General features: G+C 43.1%; 1 protein-coding gene across 1 annotated transcript; it reads left to right on the top strand.

The window, feature by feature from the left end:
* The first annotated feature begins 2957 nt into the window (after nucleotides 1-2957).
* On the top strand, nucleotides 2958-15962 carry TXN (thioredoxin). Its single transcript, XM_036903352.2, has 5 exons — nucleotides 2958-3108; nucleotides 7425-7529; nucleotides 7989-8048; nucleotides 15230-15295; nucleotides 15758-15962. The coding sequence occupies exons 1-5, from the start codon at nucleotides 3085-3087 to the stop codon at nucleotides 15818-15820; spliced, it is 318 nt and encodes a 105-aa protein (XP_036759247.1). The 5' UTR covers nucleotides 2958-3084; the 3' UTR covers nucleotides 15821-15962.
* Nucleotides 15963-17878: the final 1916 nt, after the last annotated feature.

Below are 17878 nucleotides of genomic sequence, written 5' to 3'. Positions count from 1 at the left end.
ACCTAAGCCTGGAGCTGTCTGGCTTGTCTTACACAAGGTGGAGAGCCTACTGAGAATGAAACTGGAGATGGTGCCCTTGTGACATCTTTAAGCCTCTATAGTTCCTGGTAATAGGAGTTACTAATTCTCTTCTTGTTTTAAGTCAGTTTGAGCTGGCATTTCTCCTTACAACTGAGCTCTAATACATACAACCAACCCCCCAAATGCAGGCCTTTACATCACCCCCTCTCTTCCCATCACTCCTACCTCACTGCACAAAAGGATCCTCCCTCACTGGGCAGTCCCAAACAATTCCCCTGCACCTCACTTCCCTCAAAGAATGTTACCTCCTTGCCACAGGTGGAATCCTCAGGACTCAAGTTTCCCATGTCCCTGAAGAAGGGAGACCTTGCTCTTTAGGGCCAGGTTAGCCCACTTTTCTTCCACTCTTTGAGGGAAAAAAATCCTTTTCCTTTGAGACTCAAGTTATAGAGCTCACTGTTACTAATTTCCTGTGTGAAAGGTGATATAAAACGGAGGCACTATGTCAGGGTTTTTTTTAATGGAGTCACGAGGCAGTAATGCGGTGAGCCTTATGGACCTCCTCAAACGTGGGACCATGAACTTTGAACTGGGCAAAACCACAAATATTTCAAGGATTCTGCGGGAACCCCTGCAACTTGCTAGAGTAATGGGCTTTTGATTAGTGATGGCTTTAGCAACCAATTATATTCAGCCAAGATTATTCTCTGCTGCCAACACCAATCAAACTACCTTGTAAGTAACGAATACAAGCATTCCCTTTTTGTCTTCAAAAACCCTGATGTTTGATCCCTAGTGAAAAACAACTTGGCTTGCTATTTGAATCTGTCCTCTCTGAACTGCAATTTGTTTCAGTTCTGTCTTTCTTAGTGGACACTTGATTACCTAATTTACTTAGGATTTTGACACCTGCTTTACAGTGTCCTCTTTCACCATCATTCCAGGAGGATTTCACCATTATAGTTCACATAGCATGTACTTACGTGCTAGATATGATTCTAAGCACCTTAAATATATTTTAGCTCACACAACCTTTATAATAACAGGTATTATTATCCCCATGTTATAGACGAGGAAACTGAGGTTCAGAAAGGTTCTTTAGACTTGCGGGGAATTACCAGCTACTAAGTAGTTAGAGTGGGGATGAGGACAAGGAGTCTAACTGCAGTCTGGGCTCTTGACGTACACTCTAGCTTCCCAGTTCCCTATTCTGTATAATTGTAGCCTCCCTGGTACCCAATCTATATTGGTCCTGTGAAGGTGGGAGGGAGTCAGTACCTCTTCCAGCTGAGCCACTGGACATCTAGAAGGTCCCTGGAGAGATGTCAGCTGAGGATGGTTTGGATGGTCATTGGAGGTCTGTACCTCTCCTTCCTACATCTCAATTATTTGTCATCTCCCAGAAGATGTACCAACTAATAAACAGGGCCAGACTCTGGAATCTAAGTTGGGCCAAAGACACAGCAGCAGAAATGCAAATTAGGTATTTTGCTCCTGGTAGCCCATACGGCCTCGTCTCTACTCCAACATGCCTTATTCCCCATGAGAAGGTTGTTCCATTCAGGCCAGTACATCCTCCCTCTGTAAGATTGTCCTTATAATGTGTCCCTTGTCTATATCCTTACTCAGAGCCCTGTGCTCTTCAACACTCTAGAAACTTTGCACAATAGGTGCGAAACCTCTGGTCGTCATCTTTCCTCTCTGAAAGAGCAGAAAGGAAGCCAGCGGATCTGGAGGAAGCCCGGATGCAGTTTCAACATCCCAGCCAATCACACCTCCATGTAGCTTCATCTGGAGCTGCTCCTGTCTGAAAACTCAAGGTCCAACACTCCACGCCAATATTCCCCACCTCCAGCCTTCTGCTTCTCATTCTCTCTCCAGCTCAACAGCTTCTCCACCTCCACTTCCAGTTGCTAACAGGCCCTCCAGGCTTCACGATACCTGCCAACAATCCCCAGTCCTGCCACACCCAACCTGTAAACATGCATCCCTGCGTCAACATAAACGCCCCACTTCTCTGTTCCAGGCTCAACCACTGGTAAAAAACCCACAGCTGTGTGTACTGGTGCCAAGATCGCCAAGCTCCACATGCCCCCCAGCCCCCACTCCCCACGACACCAATCTTAATTTGTACTCACAACAGCTATAACTATTGAGTGCTTACTACGTGACAAGCCCTGTCCTAACCACTTTAAGCTCTTTATTTAACCGTTGAAAACACCATTACAATGAGTTAGAGACCATCATGACTCCCATTTTACAGAAAGGAAAACTGAGGCACCGGGAGGTCAGGACCCATTCGGGGTCACCACTGCGTCACTCCGGCCGCACTTACGTCCGCACGCAGCTGTCTGGTCTCAAAGCCCAGCAACTCCCGGCCTTCTCTGCCTCTCTAAACTGCTGTGTCACGCTGGAGCGGCGGGTTTGTCGGTCAAAGTGAAAGAACGAAGGAGGGAAGGGAAGAAAACCTTCGCGATAAGATCTGCAAAGGGGGGAGGGCACACGCAGAGATACTTGCGGGTCATCGTTACTCAGCACTTTGTGGGGTTCGCGGGGTTGGGGTTCGGGAGCGTGGGGGGCCTTTTCGAGGAATCCAGCCCTGCCTAGGCTCCCCGTTCTCGAGCCTGGGCACGTTCGATTAAGGCCTGGCTTACCCCTTCCCAGGTGACCCTGTGGCTCTCGGGGGAGGCCTCCACCTCCCCACCTCCCCGCCTCCCCCCACGTACAGAGTGTAAGCGCCCTTTAGGTCGCTCGACGGCCCCGCCGGATCCCAACTCCCAGGGGATGGGTGCAGGTGGGAGGTGCGAGGGCTCGTCGCAGAGGGATCCCCCGAACCCCATCCCCAAAGCCCTTCCGGGAGGTGGAGCTCTGCTGCCGCGCCGGGGCGGGCGCGGGAGGCCGGAGCGGGCGCGCCCCCGCCAGACGCACGCTGCGCGTGCCCGCGCGCCCCGCCCCCCGTTGCTATAAAGGGAAGGCGGGCTGCGAGTTCTCCCAGCTCGGTTGTGCATTTTGCATCCTCTCTCGGCGCGTCGTACTGTCGCCTGTCAGACCCTATCAGCCAGAATGGTGAAGCAGATCGACAGCAAGGTACGCGCTCGCGGGGGAGGCCAGGGCGCGGCGCGCAGCCTCCGCAGCTGGGGAAGGCGATGGGCCCGAGGTGGCAGGCCGCCCCTCGGCATCCCGGTGCAAGAGGCGCGGCGGATCGGCCCGACACTGCGGGAAGCCAGGGCCTGGGCGCGGCCCGAGCACGCCCTGAGGAAGGGAGGAGAGCGACGGGGTCCCCTGCAGAGCAGGGTCGGGGTGACCAGCGCTGCCCGTGCCCGGGCGTCCCCTGCCGCTGCTCTTCCCGCTCCCCCTCGCCCGGGAAACGCCTGCTGGGTGAGGTATGGAGTCCACCCTTGGCCTCCATCTGTATCTGGATACGGGCTGAGGCGAGGAGATGGAAGGCCTCTTGGAGAAAGCACGGGTTGCTGGCCGCCACTCCCTCCCGGGTGAGCGGCGCGACCCACTGGCCCCGGGTGGGGTGAGCCCCCTCTGAAGGGATCTAGGCCGGAGACCCCGGGCTGCCTCCATCGCTGCCCGACCCCAGATGCGACGCGTGCTGGATCCGCGTAAAGGGGCGCTTCCGGGCTGAAGACTCCCCTAACATGTGGGAGTCCTGGCCCCCGCCAGAGGGCCCAGGTGGCCGCGGGGAAGTGCGGTCCGGGCCGCGCCCTCGGGGCTCCTCCTCCTGCGGCGCTGGGCGTGTTTCCGGCAGCGCTGGCTTTGGAATGACTCAGTCCCTAAGGCTGGGCCCAAGGGCCGGAGGCCCTGCCCGGCTGTGATTCACCCACGGTCTGTGGGTTCCCAGAAGCCCGGAGTGCCCCTGGGAGCAGCCGCGCCCTGCGCGCGCTGGTCAGCCTTTGAGCACCCAGATTCTGTCCCATTAGGAATGTCCACGGCAAGAAGTGTTCCATATTCGAAAGTTACTGCCAGCCTGGTACCCTCCTGCTCGGGAAACTCGGAGCCTAACAGTGTCTGAGACACTGTGGCAACCCAAGAATTGTTAAATGCAGTCTGAAAAGTGAATGGGAGAAAAGTGATGTTGCTCGTAAAGTTGAAGACCCCCTCGGGAGCGCTTACCTCGCGGTACCCCCACTCCAGGAAAGCAGGTCGGGTCCTCGCCCGCCGTAACTGCCCGCACCTGTTAGATGCTGGGGTGGGCTTCGGACATGGAAGACTTATCAAAGAAGTTCCTTATCTTTTTGTTGCCTTTATAATTAGAAAGTGATCACTGTATATGTGATCACTGTAGAAAATTTGGGAAGAGAGAGGTCTTCTGTTTTCTTAGAAGTAACCATAAGTAGTTGAGATTATTTTATGTATACCGTTTTGTTTGGGAGGCCTTTTTTTTTCCGTCCAAGTTAGCCTGAACACTTCCCATGTAATTAGAAACTCCTTGCAATCATTTCAGTATCTGAACACATTTGCTGGACTTTTAGGCGGTTTTCGCTGCTTCAGTGAACATTTTTGTTCTTCGTGCAGAGTTCAGGGTATTTTCCTCAGGTTAGGGTTCTGGGTGCGGTGGTTGGGTCAAGGGATGTGAACCTTTTAAAGCTTTTAAATGCCACAAGAAGCATAGAAGAATGCACTCCCCATTCCGCCACCATCAACACTGAGTTTCCCCCCTTAACTGGCCAAATCTTTAGTGAGAAAAATGATCGCATGCTCATTTGAGTATCTTTGATTTAGTGACTCTGAACATTCCGCACCCCCACATATGTTGATTGGATTATTGGGCCTGTTCTCCCCTTTTCCTTTATTTTTTCCTTTTGGTTCCTCATTTTCTTTTTTTTTTTTAATTGTGTGAGCTTTTAAATGGAAATCAGCAACCCTCTCATTTGTTGAAAAATGAGGTCCTTAATAACTGAGTTTTGTTCCACATACTTTTTATTCAATACCTGCTGAGTGTCAAATATCAGCCGATGGTGGGGGAGGATGGTCTGTAGGGTCTGGTGACCTCATCAGTATAACCTAACAGGTGAGAACCCGTGAAAGAAGTGATGTAAGAGGACCTCTGAGTGGTCCATATTCTCAGAAGCCATACACTACAAACAGAAAATGGATGGGCTCCTGGAGTACACCTTTCAGGCTTTCCCTGTTTTTGATGTCATAGCTATGGCACCCTCTTCCCCTCATCAGTGAGAAGATGTCCATGAGTGGCAGGAAGTCTGTTACTCAAAAAAGCACTACAGCCTGGGGCCGGCCCAGTCGCCCTGATACTCAGTTGATCTTCAAAATAATGACCCAGAACCATTAATCAAAAGTCAAACGAATTTGAATGTTGTAAATACTGAATACACTTTAGATTTTCATCCTAATGAACTGAAATTGGTGTCATGGGCCACCCAAGACAGTTCTCTGAGGTGTTGGTAGTTTAGAGACACTGGGATCTATTTCAGAGACCAGTGGGATAACAGACTGTAAGTGTAGTTGAGGGATAAATGAATAGTTGTGTTTTTCAAGAATGGCGGCTGGCATCTATTGAATTCCCAGGCACTTTGCTAAATGCTTTACAAATCAGTCTTAACGCTTATTTATTACCTTTGGAATGGGTCTGGTTAGGAAAAGAGATTAGACTCTGTTCTTATTTGCCTACCGCACATATATTGTTTTGTTTTTAGACTATTTATGGCAGTGATGGGGACATTATTAATCCTCATTGTTAGTTTCTGGAAGCTAGAAATTGTGTTTTGCTTCTTAGTAAGATAATCTTGAATGATGTCTGTTTCAGGTAAACTTACGTATCAGGAGAGGAGAATTTATCTTGAAATCTAAACATGCCTGGCCCTGCAATTCATGTTCAGTTAAGCCAAAAGTTTCTGTTACACGCTTGCTTTCTTTTCAGAATTTTAGATCATTTTGCTTGAATTTGACTCAGAGTTGCTTGGGGAAAACCCTTTGAGAGTGAATGATATTTTATGTTGAAAATACTTTCATCAGGTATTTATTGAGGGCCAACCATGTTCACAAAACAGTGTATTCATCTTACCAGACATCGTTATTCCTGTTTACCTGGATCTTGCAGTAGAGAATGGTTGGGTTGACCTTCCAACAGATCACATTGGGATAGGCTTTGAATGAAATTCATCTGGAAAAAAATCGGTGATGGTTTGGAAAAATAATTTCTAACTTACTCTCTGTGGCCCACCACTGCCTCCCTACCACCAACAGTGGAGTGGGTTTGTATCTGTTAAAGGTTACAGAAGTCAAGACAATACCATTCTCAGGAGCACTGTTTGTGAATTGTTTCCCCCCAAAAAAGCATGAGTAGAGATTAGAAATTTAGAGAAGTAGCTGTACTTCAGAGGAATTCATTTAAATCTTTTTTTAATTTTAATGGTGCTTTGTTTATTTACTTTTTTACTGGACCAGATCTGATATGATTCTTGGCATTCAAGGAAGGCGAATGTTTTTAATTAAACCAACATAACCAGTATTTCCCCCTCCCCCTTGAAGGAAACCTGGACTTCAGAGATCAGCATTTATGTTTTGATTGCACTTTGTTGCGCCAATTAGTGTTGGTCAGCACTAACTGACTAATTGTGGTTATAAATGAGTTCCTTGTTAACTAGGAAGTTAGGTTCCTAGGGTTACAGTATCAAGGCCTTGGTAAATTATTCAGGGAGGTTGGTGGTAAGGGATTTCCTGATCACGTCTGCTGTTGGAAATTTATCTAACATGCACACTCCTTATGCAAAATAACATCTGAAAGAAAATTCCTTTCTTGAGCTAAAATTGTCTTTCATTTGGTCAACAGTGAGGGCAGAGTTCTGAGATAAAGAGCAGAAATCAATGATAAACAGTATGAGCTCAACTCTGGAAAAGCCATTAAAAAGAGTACAGGGAAGTATGCTCACTGTCAAGCAGTGATTGAGCACAAGGGTTTAGAGGTTATTTTCCTTGAAAACTGTTTGAGCTTTTGGCATGTTCTACCACAGGCAATACTACTTTAATCAAAAAAGTGTTAGCTCTTTTTTTTTTTACTTTTAAGTGACCCTTGTCATCAGTGGATAAGCATTTAGTCTACCATTGACCTAGCTTTGGTGTGGAAACATTAGTACAAATGTGTATTTTTATTTGCTTTTTGTTTGCTTAGTTTGTGTAGAGATGAACCAATTCATTTTTTATAAAATCTTCATAGACACAAATATTGATGCACTGTATACATAATACTTCTTTCATCTTACCAAATAACACTGTAACACTGTAGGATTTTTTCAACCATAGTTTGTTTTCATTTTTTATTAAAAAAAAGGTCCTCAGAGGAGGACCTCCAAATTCTTCTTTGTGTCACATTCTATCAGGGCTTTTAGAAAAAAAAATGAAACTATTTAATTTATGCTTTTCTGTTTCCTTCTCAGTTTGCTTTTCAGGAAGCCTTGGATGGTGCAGGAGATAAACTTGTAGTAGTAGACTTCTCAGCCACGTGGTGTGGGCCTTGCAAAATGATCAAGCCTTTCTTCCATGTAAGTATTAAACAGTTTCTGCTGTGTAAGAGGTTTGTGGGTTTGGATTGGTCACAAGCTAGGAAAGGAGGACAGTTAAAGAGTTGTGGGGTTTTTTTTTTTTATTGGATCTTGGAAGCCTAAAAGTAATAGCATAACAACATATTTAGGTTTGACACATGTAGCCATTGAAGACAACTTTTAGAAGTTCATTTGGTTGTCTTAAGTGGTTTTGCTTTTCTTCAAGTTGAAACACAGGCCCTATTTGAAATTCAGGCCTCAAATGTTGATGTGCCAAATTATTTTGTACTAGGGGGAATCTGACTCAGAATGTATGTCTATTATGCCTAGCTGGGCCCTAAATTTTTGGATCTTTAGTCAGTCTCTACTCTTATTAAATTGCCATTTAATAAGCTTGAATATATTGACTGCCATTATCCAGTTCTAAATCTTGTGGATTTTTCGTTTTAAAATTTATAGTCCCTCTCTGAAAAGTATTCCAATGTGGTGTTCCTTGAAGTAGATGTGGATGACTGTCAGGTACGTGCTGGAATTTTTACATTGGCCTTTTTCTCTGAATTGTGAGCGCTTATTTTCATTAAATACTAGAACTACAGTCCTAGCTAAAAAGTTCTATTTTGGAAGAACAGGTAAATGGGCCAGTTATGAGCTTAATCCTTGATGTCATAGGCTATGTATACCGTATCCTAAAATAAGCATAAAAACATATGGTTGAGGCTTCTGTAGCCCGTCTTTCTAAAATCCTATGTACTCTATGTAACATTTGGAGATGTTCTGTAAAGAGAAACTGAATTTGAGTGTGAAAACTAAATCCATAGATGCGGTATCACCAAATTGGGAGACTGCCTTTAAGGTTCTTTGTGAACTAATGACATGAGAAAGTTTATTCACAAGCTTATTCTAGTCTTGGGTGATCTCAGTCAACTAGAAAAAAAAATGCAAATGTTTTAAAGAACAAACACCAGGGTTCTTGATAGAGAGTTGGGAGTATACTTCGGGGGAAAATTCCAGGGTTGGTTTAGTGTAACCCATGCTTGCTTAGCACTTCATGTGTCAGGCACTGTACTGTGTACTTTGCAAATCTTGATTCACCTAATCCTTGGTGCTGTCACCACCCCATTTCACAGATTATGGGTAGCCTATCTAAATTTCCTAGAATTACAGTTAGTAAGTGGCAGGGCCTGGATTTAAGAGGGCTGGTCTGGCTTCCTAGCTTTTGTTTTTAACCACCACACTTCAAGAGAGGCTTGTCTTGTGGTGGGCGCACATCGCCTCTTACAACAGCCCCCTGAACGGGGGGAGCCTGTTCAAGGTGTCTCACCTAGAGGGGCTTTACAGGTATGTGGACATTTTTTCCAAAGGTTGGGCAGAAAGGGTTTAAGGTATGAAGTGTCCACAAAGGTGCTAGGCCTGGGTTCCAGTGCTGGCTCAGGGCCACCTGCTTTAAGCTACTCCCTCTCCTTCCTTGAGCCTGTGCTCTTCGCTGTCTCTGACCCAGTCTTAATACCATCAGCTTCTCCACGGCTTTTCCATTGAGCAAACATGGCGTGCTTAGTGAAGGTACTGAAGGGTCAGTGAAAACAGTATGTGGCAGCGCATCGCACTCTCCACCCTTTCCCTTCCTAACAAACTCCTGCGCACGAGCTTCACATCTTCTCTAGGAAACCCTGTCTGTTTACCCCTTCTGCTCCCACACTAGGTAGTTCCTCTGCCTCCGTGTCCCCGTGATGTCCTCCGCCCCTCTTCTCTTGCTCTTTGGGTAGTGGAATGGGAGGGTTCTTACTTAGGCTACCTCTGTCCCTTAGCTGGGCAGTCTTGGTTACGTTAGTTACCTTTTCCGTGCCTCGGTTTGATCCTCTGTAAAATGGCAGTATTACTCCGACAGCATAAGGCAGTCATCAGGATTAAAGGAGGTGGTATCTGAAAGTGCCTACAACAGTGTCTGGCACGTGGTCAGTGAATCCCGGTTATTATAAGATCTCTCTTTGTCCTTACCATTAGTCCTTTTAAGTTTCTTGGGATCAGGGACCTGTCGTAGTCACCTTTGATCCCCCTTCACCCAGCACACCTGCCAGGTATGTAGTAGGTATAGAATGAATATTGTATGGCTGCTAAGTTGCTGTTCTGATGTGACCCAGAGTTTAAAGAAAAAAAGTAAGAGTAGATAGCATGTGTTTGTAAATTAGGTTTCAACAGGGACCAAGGGTTTTTTTTTTTTTCCAGTTTTTCTTGATGGTCACCTTAGCCAGGTGAAAATGGCACTTGGAAGGGACTAGAAAAACTCTGGACTGGTACTGCCCCTATCAGATAACAAGCAAGTAAGGGTTTATTTGAAAGTAATAATGTGCTCGTTGCTATGCCGAGCCCTCTGAGCCCTCTGCATGCATTTGTCCTTTAATCCCACAGTGACTGTGGGAACAGGTTGCGCTAGCACCCCGTGAGCAGGTAATGGGACTGCGGCACAGGAGGAGGTGGTGGTTCCAGGCAGAGCCTGCGGGTGTGACTGTGTACAGACTAGACCAGTGACAGGCGCTCCTGCTGCCGCAGTCCAAGCTTTGGAAAGTAGATATGCAGAGCAGTCCAGGACCTGGGTATCTTAGAAATCCTACATGCCTCGTGGGCCTACTCACCACCCACTCCCCTGGCACCCCTGCACGTTTCTAGACTTTGAAGTGACCTTCTCACAAGTTAGGGACTTTTCACCCTGCCTCCATACAGTGTTTTTCTTCTTGGAATACCTTTAATGACTATTCTGCCACCTAAATAGCCTTACTGATCTGTTGCAGACTTCAAAGCACTCTGGAATTAGTCCAATTTTTGTCACCACATACACATAGCAACAGCCTCTCTCAGCTCCTGCTCACCTGACCGTTCAGCAGAATTAACAAGGCAGGTACTTCAGACGAAAAGCAGTTCATTAAACAGCAAGTTATGTTTCCTAAATTCCACAGGGAAAAAAGCATGAGCAGATCGCCTGGTTGCTTTAGAACTGTTATTGAAATGAAGTAAGGTTTCACCTAGGAAGTACAGATAATGGATAAAAGTTAATCCATGTCTGAATATTGGATCATATTAGATACAATGTTTAATGACTGAATTAATTTTTAAGTGGCTAATCCCTGCCCCTGAACTTCAGACCCAGAATACTTAATTTTATGTTTATATTATCTTAGAGGCAAGAAGCATACAGTTTTAATAGAAGAATCTTTAAGTACTTGGGCAGGAAGAAATTATCTTTTAGGTATAATAGATTCAGATGGACAAATCACAAGGCACAGACATACAATGTGGTATATTTTTCTGTGAACACAAAATTATTTTGAGTCCTAGCCATTTTGAACATGACAGGCTGATCCTATTTAACAACAGACTACTCCCAACCCTCTATAGGGTATGATAACATATTTTGTAAATAAAAACAAGAAATAGTAATTTAGACCTGATAGTTCTGCAGCCTTTTAGAATGCCATGTGTATCCATTTTGATTAGAACATCCAGGAATGAGTTCATAATGGAAGTGACAAAAGCAATTTTAAAGTTATTTTGGCTATATGGAGTTCTAGAAACCAATGAAACTAATGAGAACATGTATCTTGTTACACTTACTAATAAAAACAAAAATCTGAGATGGGGCAAAACTAAAGGGATAGCGAACAGACTAGGGTTGGAGTGGGGAGGGTATGACTCCGGAGGAGCTGCTGAGGACATTGTAGGGGTGTCAGGAGGGCCCCGGGTCCTGATTGGTGGTGCTAACCCAAATAAGTGTTTCTCAAAACTCAAAGACTTGTACATCCCCTCCCAAAAAAGTGAATTTCACTCTATGTGAGGTTAAAATTCCAGATCATTTACCCAAAAACCAAGAAGTGGGGTGTCACTAGAGAGTGGGCTAGCTTTTCTTTAAGGTGAGGGAAGTGATAAAGTGATAATCTTGATCCTTGATTCTAGGATCAAGAATGTTTCTAAGACCTCAAAAGTAACTACTTAAAAATTATATACCTTTCTAATCACTACAGGAAAAGGCAACATAGTCCCTAGAAGAAAACAAAAGCAAAATAAACCATTAACTTCCACAGTAGAGATCACATGTTAGTTATGAAACTACTAAATTTTACTGAGATCCAAAAAAGATTTTAATAGATGGTATACTGTGTTCCTGGGTATTGATGCAACATTATTAAAATGTCAGTACTTCCAAGTTTGTCTAACTTGAACTCAACCTCAGTCAGTCTGACACTTTTGGGAAATTGATCATGACATTCTGAAAAACAGACATGAAAATCCTGGAAAATATTTTTTAAATAGGGAGAGAAGCTGTTGGGGGTAGGGAAGGACAGGCCTCATAAAGTATATTAGCAGCACAAATTAAAACAGTGTGGTTTTGTAACCAGAGCAGATGTGTAGATTTATGGAATGAATAAAAAGTCCAAAAGAAATAGAATCAAGTCTATTTAAACATTTTTAATTATTAACCATTTGGAGTTAAGATGCAGCTTCTCTACCTTATTTTTTATTCCCAAGTAAATCTAAAGGACAAAAAGCCTAGAATATACTGAACATACAACAATGGTGGACACTGTCAAGCACATTAACCACCCTCTGTTATAAACTTAACTTGATTTACTGTTTTTCTCTTTTGCCATTGAGCAAATGGGCTTAGAAAAGTTCAGTTACAGAACTCAAAGTCTCTTTGATACTTACCTAGTAAAGCCCATGCTTTTAATGATGGGATAGGGATGGATTTAATTACAGAAAAGTCTTAATCTTGAAAGGCAAAGAATCATGATAAATTCTGATATATTGACACAAATTCAGATAAGGAGGTAGTTTAATATTAAAGTGCTTAAGATGAGCATGTTCCTTCTCTTAGCAATTCTACTTTCAGGAGTGGGGTTCAATTAAAGCATTTATATTAGGCAAAAATTAAAGCCTTTTAACTACTGACCCAGGGAATTAATTAAAATGATACATCCACATAGTGTAACAGCTGTCAGACCATAAAAAGTGACTGTGTATGTTTTCATGGGGAAAAGTCCACTGTCTTGTGCTGTACCTACTATGTATGCGTGTCGCCATGCATGATAACATATGTTTAGGTGCATTATTGTTTCTAGTAGCCAGTAGAGAATAGAATGGCCTTCTAATTTTTCTGCATTAAACATGGATTATACTTAGATGAATTAGAAGTGAAAATGATCTTCCTAAACCCAGCAATTCCACTTTAAGGTTTTTGCCCTAGGATGTAGCTGGGAATTTATTTATAAGGATGTATATGAGTTAGAAATAACCTAATCTCAGCATGTGGGGGTTAAATTAGGATATGGAATCCTCTATACCCTTAAAAAAATTACTTTCACACCCATTGAAAGAGAAAATTCTTAGATTCTTCTTAAGCATTAACTCAAAGCACTGACACTGCTTCTCTGAGCATTTATTTTTTTTTCAGTTTTATTTTAAGTAGTTGTGCCAAAGCAGCATGCTGATCTCTGGCTGGGTGAGGTATAAGGCATCCAGAATCTCAGAATATCAGTTTCACTCTATCGCTTCCATTGAATTGGGATCCTATCATTTCTGCTGATAAAACTTTAGGAGTAGCTTTTTCATCTGGAAGTTGTAATCAGTGTTCCGGTCCTGTCGCTTGATGCCTTTGAGTGTGATGTTACTCAGTTGTGGCCTCTGTACATTTCTGTGATGAGAAGAAGTTGGGGGACAGGGTGGCTTATCCTTTCCAGACCACTGTCCTTCCACCATGGATAGAAAAACAAAACAAAATCAGCACCCTCCTCCTCTGAGGCTTCCGCCAGCTGCTAGCACAAGTGCTGGTGTCCAGTCAGTGACTCACATGTGCCATGGAGAGAGAAAGGACTGCAGTAAACAGATGTTCTCTGCAGTGCTGTGAGGGATAAGCCCAGCATTCCCACATGCTAAAGTTCAAGGGATTTCTGCTAGTGGGCAACGAGTTCAATGGTTTGTGTTTTTTTTTAAAGCACTTGGATGAGCCATGTAACCTATCTGGACTGGAATCAGCCCCATAGACCATCAGTTTTCAACCTTTTAGCTTAACCAGTCCCTCTACCCTTCAGACTGTCATCTTACGATCTCTCAGTTACCCATCCACAATTTGTCCAGAACCTTGACATGTCCTTGACATAATCTTGTCAACTCTGTACCCCATTTTTAATCCTAGATAGTCATACAAGAGAATTACCTGGATTGTAAATTGGTGCGGTTCAGATTTTGTGATCTTCATTTTAGTGTTCTCATCACATGTTCTTGATAAGTCCTCTAGAACTCTTGCTTTCAGTGAGTATCCAATCAATATACGTTAGCCATTTTTATTCTAGTCAGTACTGTCCTTGTCCTCTTGTCCAGCATGTAAAGAAAAGTAAAGGTTATCTGGAAAGAACTCTTGAACATCACTGCCCACCACCCTTGTCTAGCTAGCAACAATCCACATGTAAATTCATGAAGAGGTAAAACCATTCTTCTCTGAAGTTAGGCCAACATGCTGCCATTTACCAGTGGCTCATCATAGTGACCTCTGCACTTTCTCCTCCTGTGCTCACCACTCCCGAATCCCAGCTAGAAGTTGCCATCATGTTTGTACCTGACCTTTCCTGTGAAAGTTCTCTGATTCCTATAATGTGGTCCTGCCTCCTTGATTGTGGTCCTTCGTGGCTTCTGTTGCTTAGTTCTGCATTTCTTTCCCGACCGTCTTTTGAGTGTCAGGTTGACATTTCCAGTCCCTAATAGCCTCTTCACCTGAAACTCTTGGGGTGTCTCCTTTCAAACCTTGTATGAACAAGATATTGCATGGGGCATTGTAAGTTCTCACTAAATGTTCCTGTAACAAAACTGAGGAATGCTTGATACTTCATTAACCTTTGCACTGGGGAAAAAAAAAATCTTTAGATGTGGTAACTGTCACATCTAGAAAAGAAAATAGGCACCAACGAGCCAGATCTGCAGTGTTAGGAGTTCGTCTGTTTTTCTCTAAGCTTGGTGGCTCTCGAAAGTTAGAGTATTAACATCACCTGGGACCCTGCTTTATACTGATTTAGGGGGTAAGAGGGAAACTGGTAGGACTCCTTGGGATTCTGATATGCAGCCAGGTTTGCAAACATGCAAGTGAATTTTTAATGAAAACAAGGAGGCATTAAAACCCAGCATGGAGCTGTCTGTTTACATTGCTCTTTGCTCTTGAACAGGTCTTCTGCAAATTGTTACTGCTCACACTGGACTTTAGCCTTTATGACTATCATTTATGTACCCCACTCCTATAATAAAACTGGAAAAACTGGGCAAAGAAGAGAAATGCTCATTCTGAGGAACAGTTAAGATTGTAATCCTTAGTGCAGTTAACAGCAGTATTTGTTACTGCCTTTTTAATGATACTAAATAACCAAGAATGTAATTGAATCAAACAATTTATTGAATCACTGTTGCGTGTCTGTAACTAGGTAGCATACTGCTTGTTGGTGACCCTTAAAGAGGAGGGTACATATACTCTCAATTAAAATTCTTAATTAATAACCAGTTTGAGTTCTGTGCTGCCATTACATTCATTGTATCAATTTTTATATACTTTTTAAAGAAATGTCTTAACGCTGAGTTGTGGGATATATAACAGGACAGACTCTGGTTTTGGATTACTTCTGTCAGAGCTCACAGTCTTGTTTGTATCTTCTCTCCCCATCCTGCAGGATGTTGCTTCAGAGTGTGAAGTCAAATGCATGCCAACCTTCCAATTTTTTAAAAAGGGACAAAAGGTGGGTACATCTGACCTTGAAAAAAACCACCAGAGCACTAGGGAAATATGGTATAAAGGAACTAAAGTGACTTATCCTTCAATCAGGAAGCATGTCCCCATGTTCTACTTTTAAGAATATGTAAATATATCATTAAGTAATGTGACATCTAATTGAAAACTGATTTTCGTTAGAACTAGTCACTAAATCCCTGTGGTTGGTATTTCAGATTTATATCATCAAGTGCATTTATCTTTGTTAAGAGGTACTTGAATGAAATACTGTATTTGAGGTTTTTGACTTTTCTTGAGGTTCTTTTTCTTTTGTTTTTAACAATATGCCTCAATAACACTCAGTTCTTTTATTTTTAAATAAGATATACTTCCTCTCCCCCTCCCCATTCTTCCCTTATTCTGAGATATTTTATGCACAAAATAGGACTATAATGCTGCATCTAATATCCATTCACTGTTCTCTTAACAGGTCGGTGAATTTTCTGGAGCTAATAAGGAAAAACTTGAAGCTACCATTAATGAATTAATCTAATCATATTTTCTGAAAACTAGCCACCGGCTGTTTAAAACTTGTAATTTTTTTTTATTTACGGGAAGATCAAGTATGGAGACTATATACCCACTGCCATCTGATTATAAGTGACAATAAAATATTAAGTCTACCCTTTTTAAAACTGTCTGGCGTCTTTGAATAGCTCTTTCGAAATAATTGAGAAGTGGCCAGATAATTTCCTAATTATCAAGAATATACAAAAATAAGTTTTCAGTAACCTGTTGGCCACTGACTTAAAATTTCTATTACTATTACGTTTAGTGCATTTCTAGAAAATGCTTGTTGGGGGCAATGTAGGTAATAGAATAATATGTTCAGATTGTTATTTTTTTGATCCTTATTAACAGAGAAAATAGTATTCTCTGTTCTGGCAGGCAAATCCCCTAATGCCTGAATGATCGTCATGACCAAAATTGATGTCCACAAGTAAAGGACTTATTTATATCTAGTTTAAGATTCCAATCCCAGAAGTTACAGTGAACTGTTAATTTTGTTAATGGTAACTGAGACCTGTTATGTTAATCAGGACTTTCTCATGTTTGGTTCACAGAGACGTTCCCTCAAACATTACCATGGGAATTTTGATTTTCTCAAAGTAAGAAACTGGTTTGATAGGCCAGATGAAGTTCCAACCTAAGTATAAAGGGTGTGGAAGTTACTGTTTCATTCAAAGAACACTGTGCTCTAGACATAGCAAAGAGTTGAGGAATGCTTGAAGAAACAGTTTTAAGATTTGTATAATAACTGAAAAATCCAAACATAAAGATGGTGGACGGCATATGATTAATCTTGGTAGCAACCCTACCTGATCAGTACTATAGTCCCCATTTCCCAGTGGGAAAACGGGCAAAGAGAGGTTAAATTTCCCCAGTGTTACACTGTTCAATGGAGGTTCTGAGATTCAAAATGAGTCTAGAGCCCAAGTACCTGTTCTCCACCACTGCCACGCCCGAATAACTAGTGAAATTATGGGCCCACACCTAGGTTTCTTTCATCTAAAATTGGGATAAACTTAGATGACCCCTCAAAATACTGTCCTGTGTCAGGTAGGGCTAAAGCTGTGAATAAGATACTCTTCTCATAGAGCTTATATTCTAGAAAGGAAGGCAAACTAGTGAATAAGACTGTTTTGGGCTTCAGAGGATATACCAAACAAATGGGCACAAGAATTGCGAATAACGGGAGGTATTATTTGGATGGAGTGGGAATAGGGTCCTATGATGTGACTAAGCCAAGACCTGATAAGTGAAAAGGACTCCAGTGTGCAAAGAGCCAGAGAATTTTATTTTCCAGCACAGAGAATGGGGCACAAGGGCTCCAAGTCAAGAAACAACTTGGTACACTATGCAGCTTTATTTCATGCTTCTGACGGTTCTGTAGAGTGGCAAGGCCTCGTCACCTGAGGCCTGCCTTGGAGGGGCAAAGAGAATCCATTGCAGGTAGAGGGTTATGCCAGAGGTCCACTCTGATAGTAAGAGTTAATTTTGGCAGAAACATGGAAAATGAGTTGGAGAAGGAGACAAGGAACTGGCCCTTCGGGTTTTTGCATTTACTTAGGTCAGGGATAATGATGGCTGTTACTGGAAGGTGGTGGGGAGGTGGCAGGGATGGAATAAAGTCTGCGGACTCTTAAGAATCCAGGGACTTTGGGAGTAGGTTTGTAAAGCCCAGGTTTTTTACCTGAGCAGCCGAGTGGTTGGGGTGCTATGGAATGAGCAAGATTAGGATTGGAGGAAACAGGTCAGGATCCCTCTGCGCATGTCAAGATAGATGCTTTGCCTATCTGAAGAAAACAAAACCCCTGATTTGAAAAGATAAATGCCCTCCTATGTTTATGGCCACATTATTTACAATAGCCAAGATGAGAAGCAACCAGTGTCCATCAGATTATCCAGCTATAAAAAAGAAGAAATTCCTGCCATTTGCAACAACATAGATGGACCATTGGGTATCATACTAAGTGAAGTAAACTGGACAGCGACAGATACCATAAGATTTCACTTACTTGTGGAACTAAAAACAAAGCAAAACAAAATG

The sequence above is a fragment of the Manis pentadactyla genome, chromosome 3 (genome assembly GCF_030020395.1).
Source record: "Manis pentadactyla isolate mManPen7 chromosome 3, mManPen7.hap1, whole genome shotgun sequence".
Taxonomy (NCBI): domain Eukaryota; kingdom Metazoa; phylum Chordata; class Mammalia; order Pholidota; family Manidae; genus Manis; species Manis pentadactyla.
This window is presented reverse-complemented; position numbering and strand designations above follow the sequence as displayed.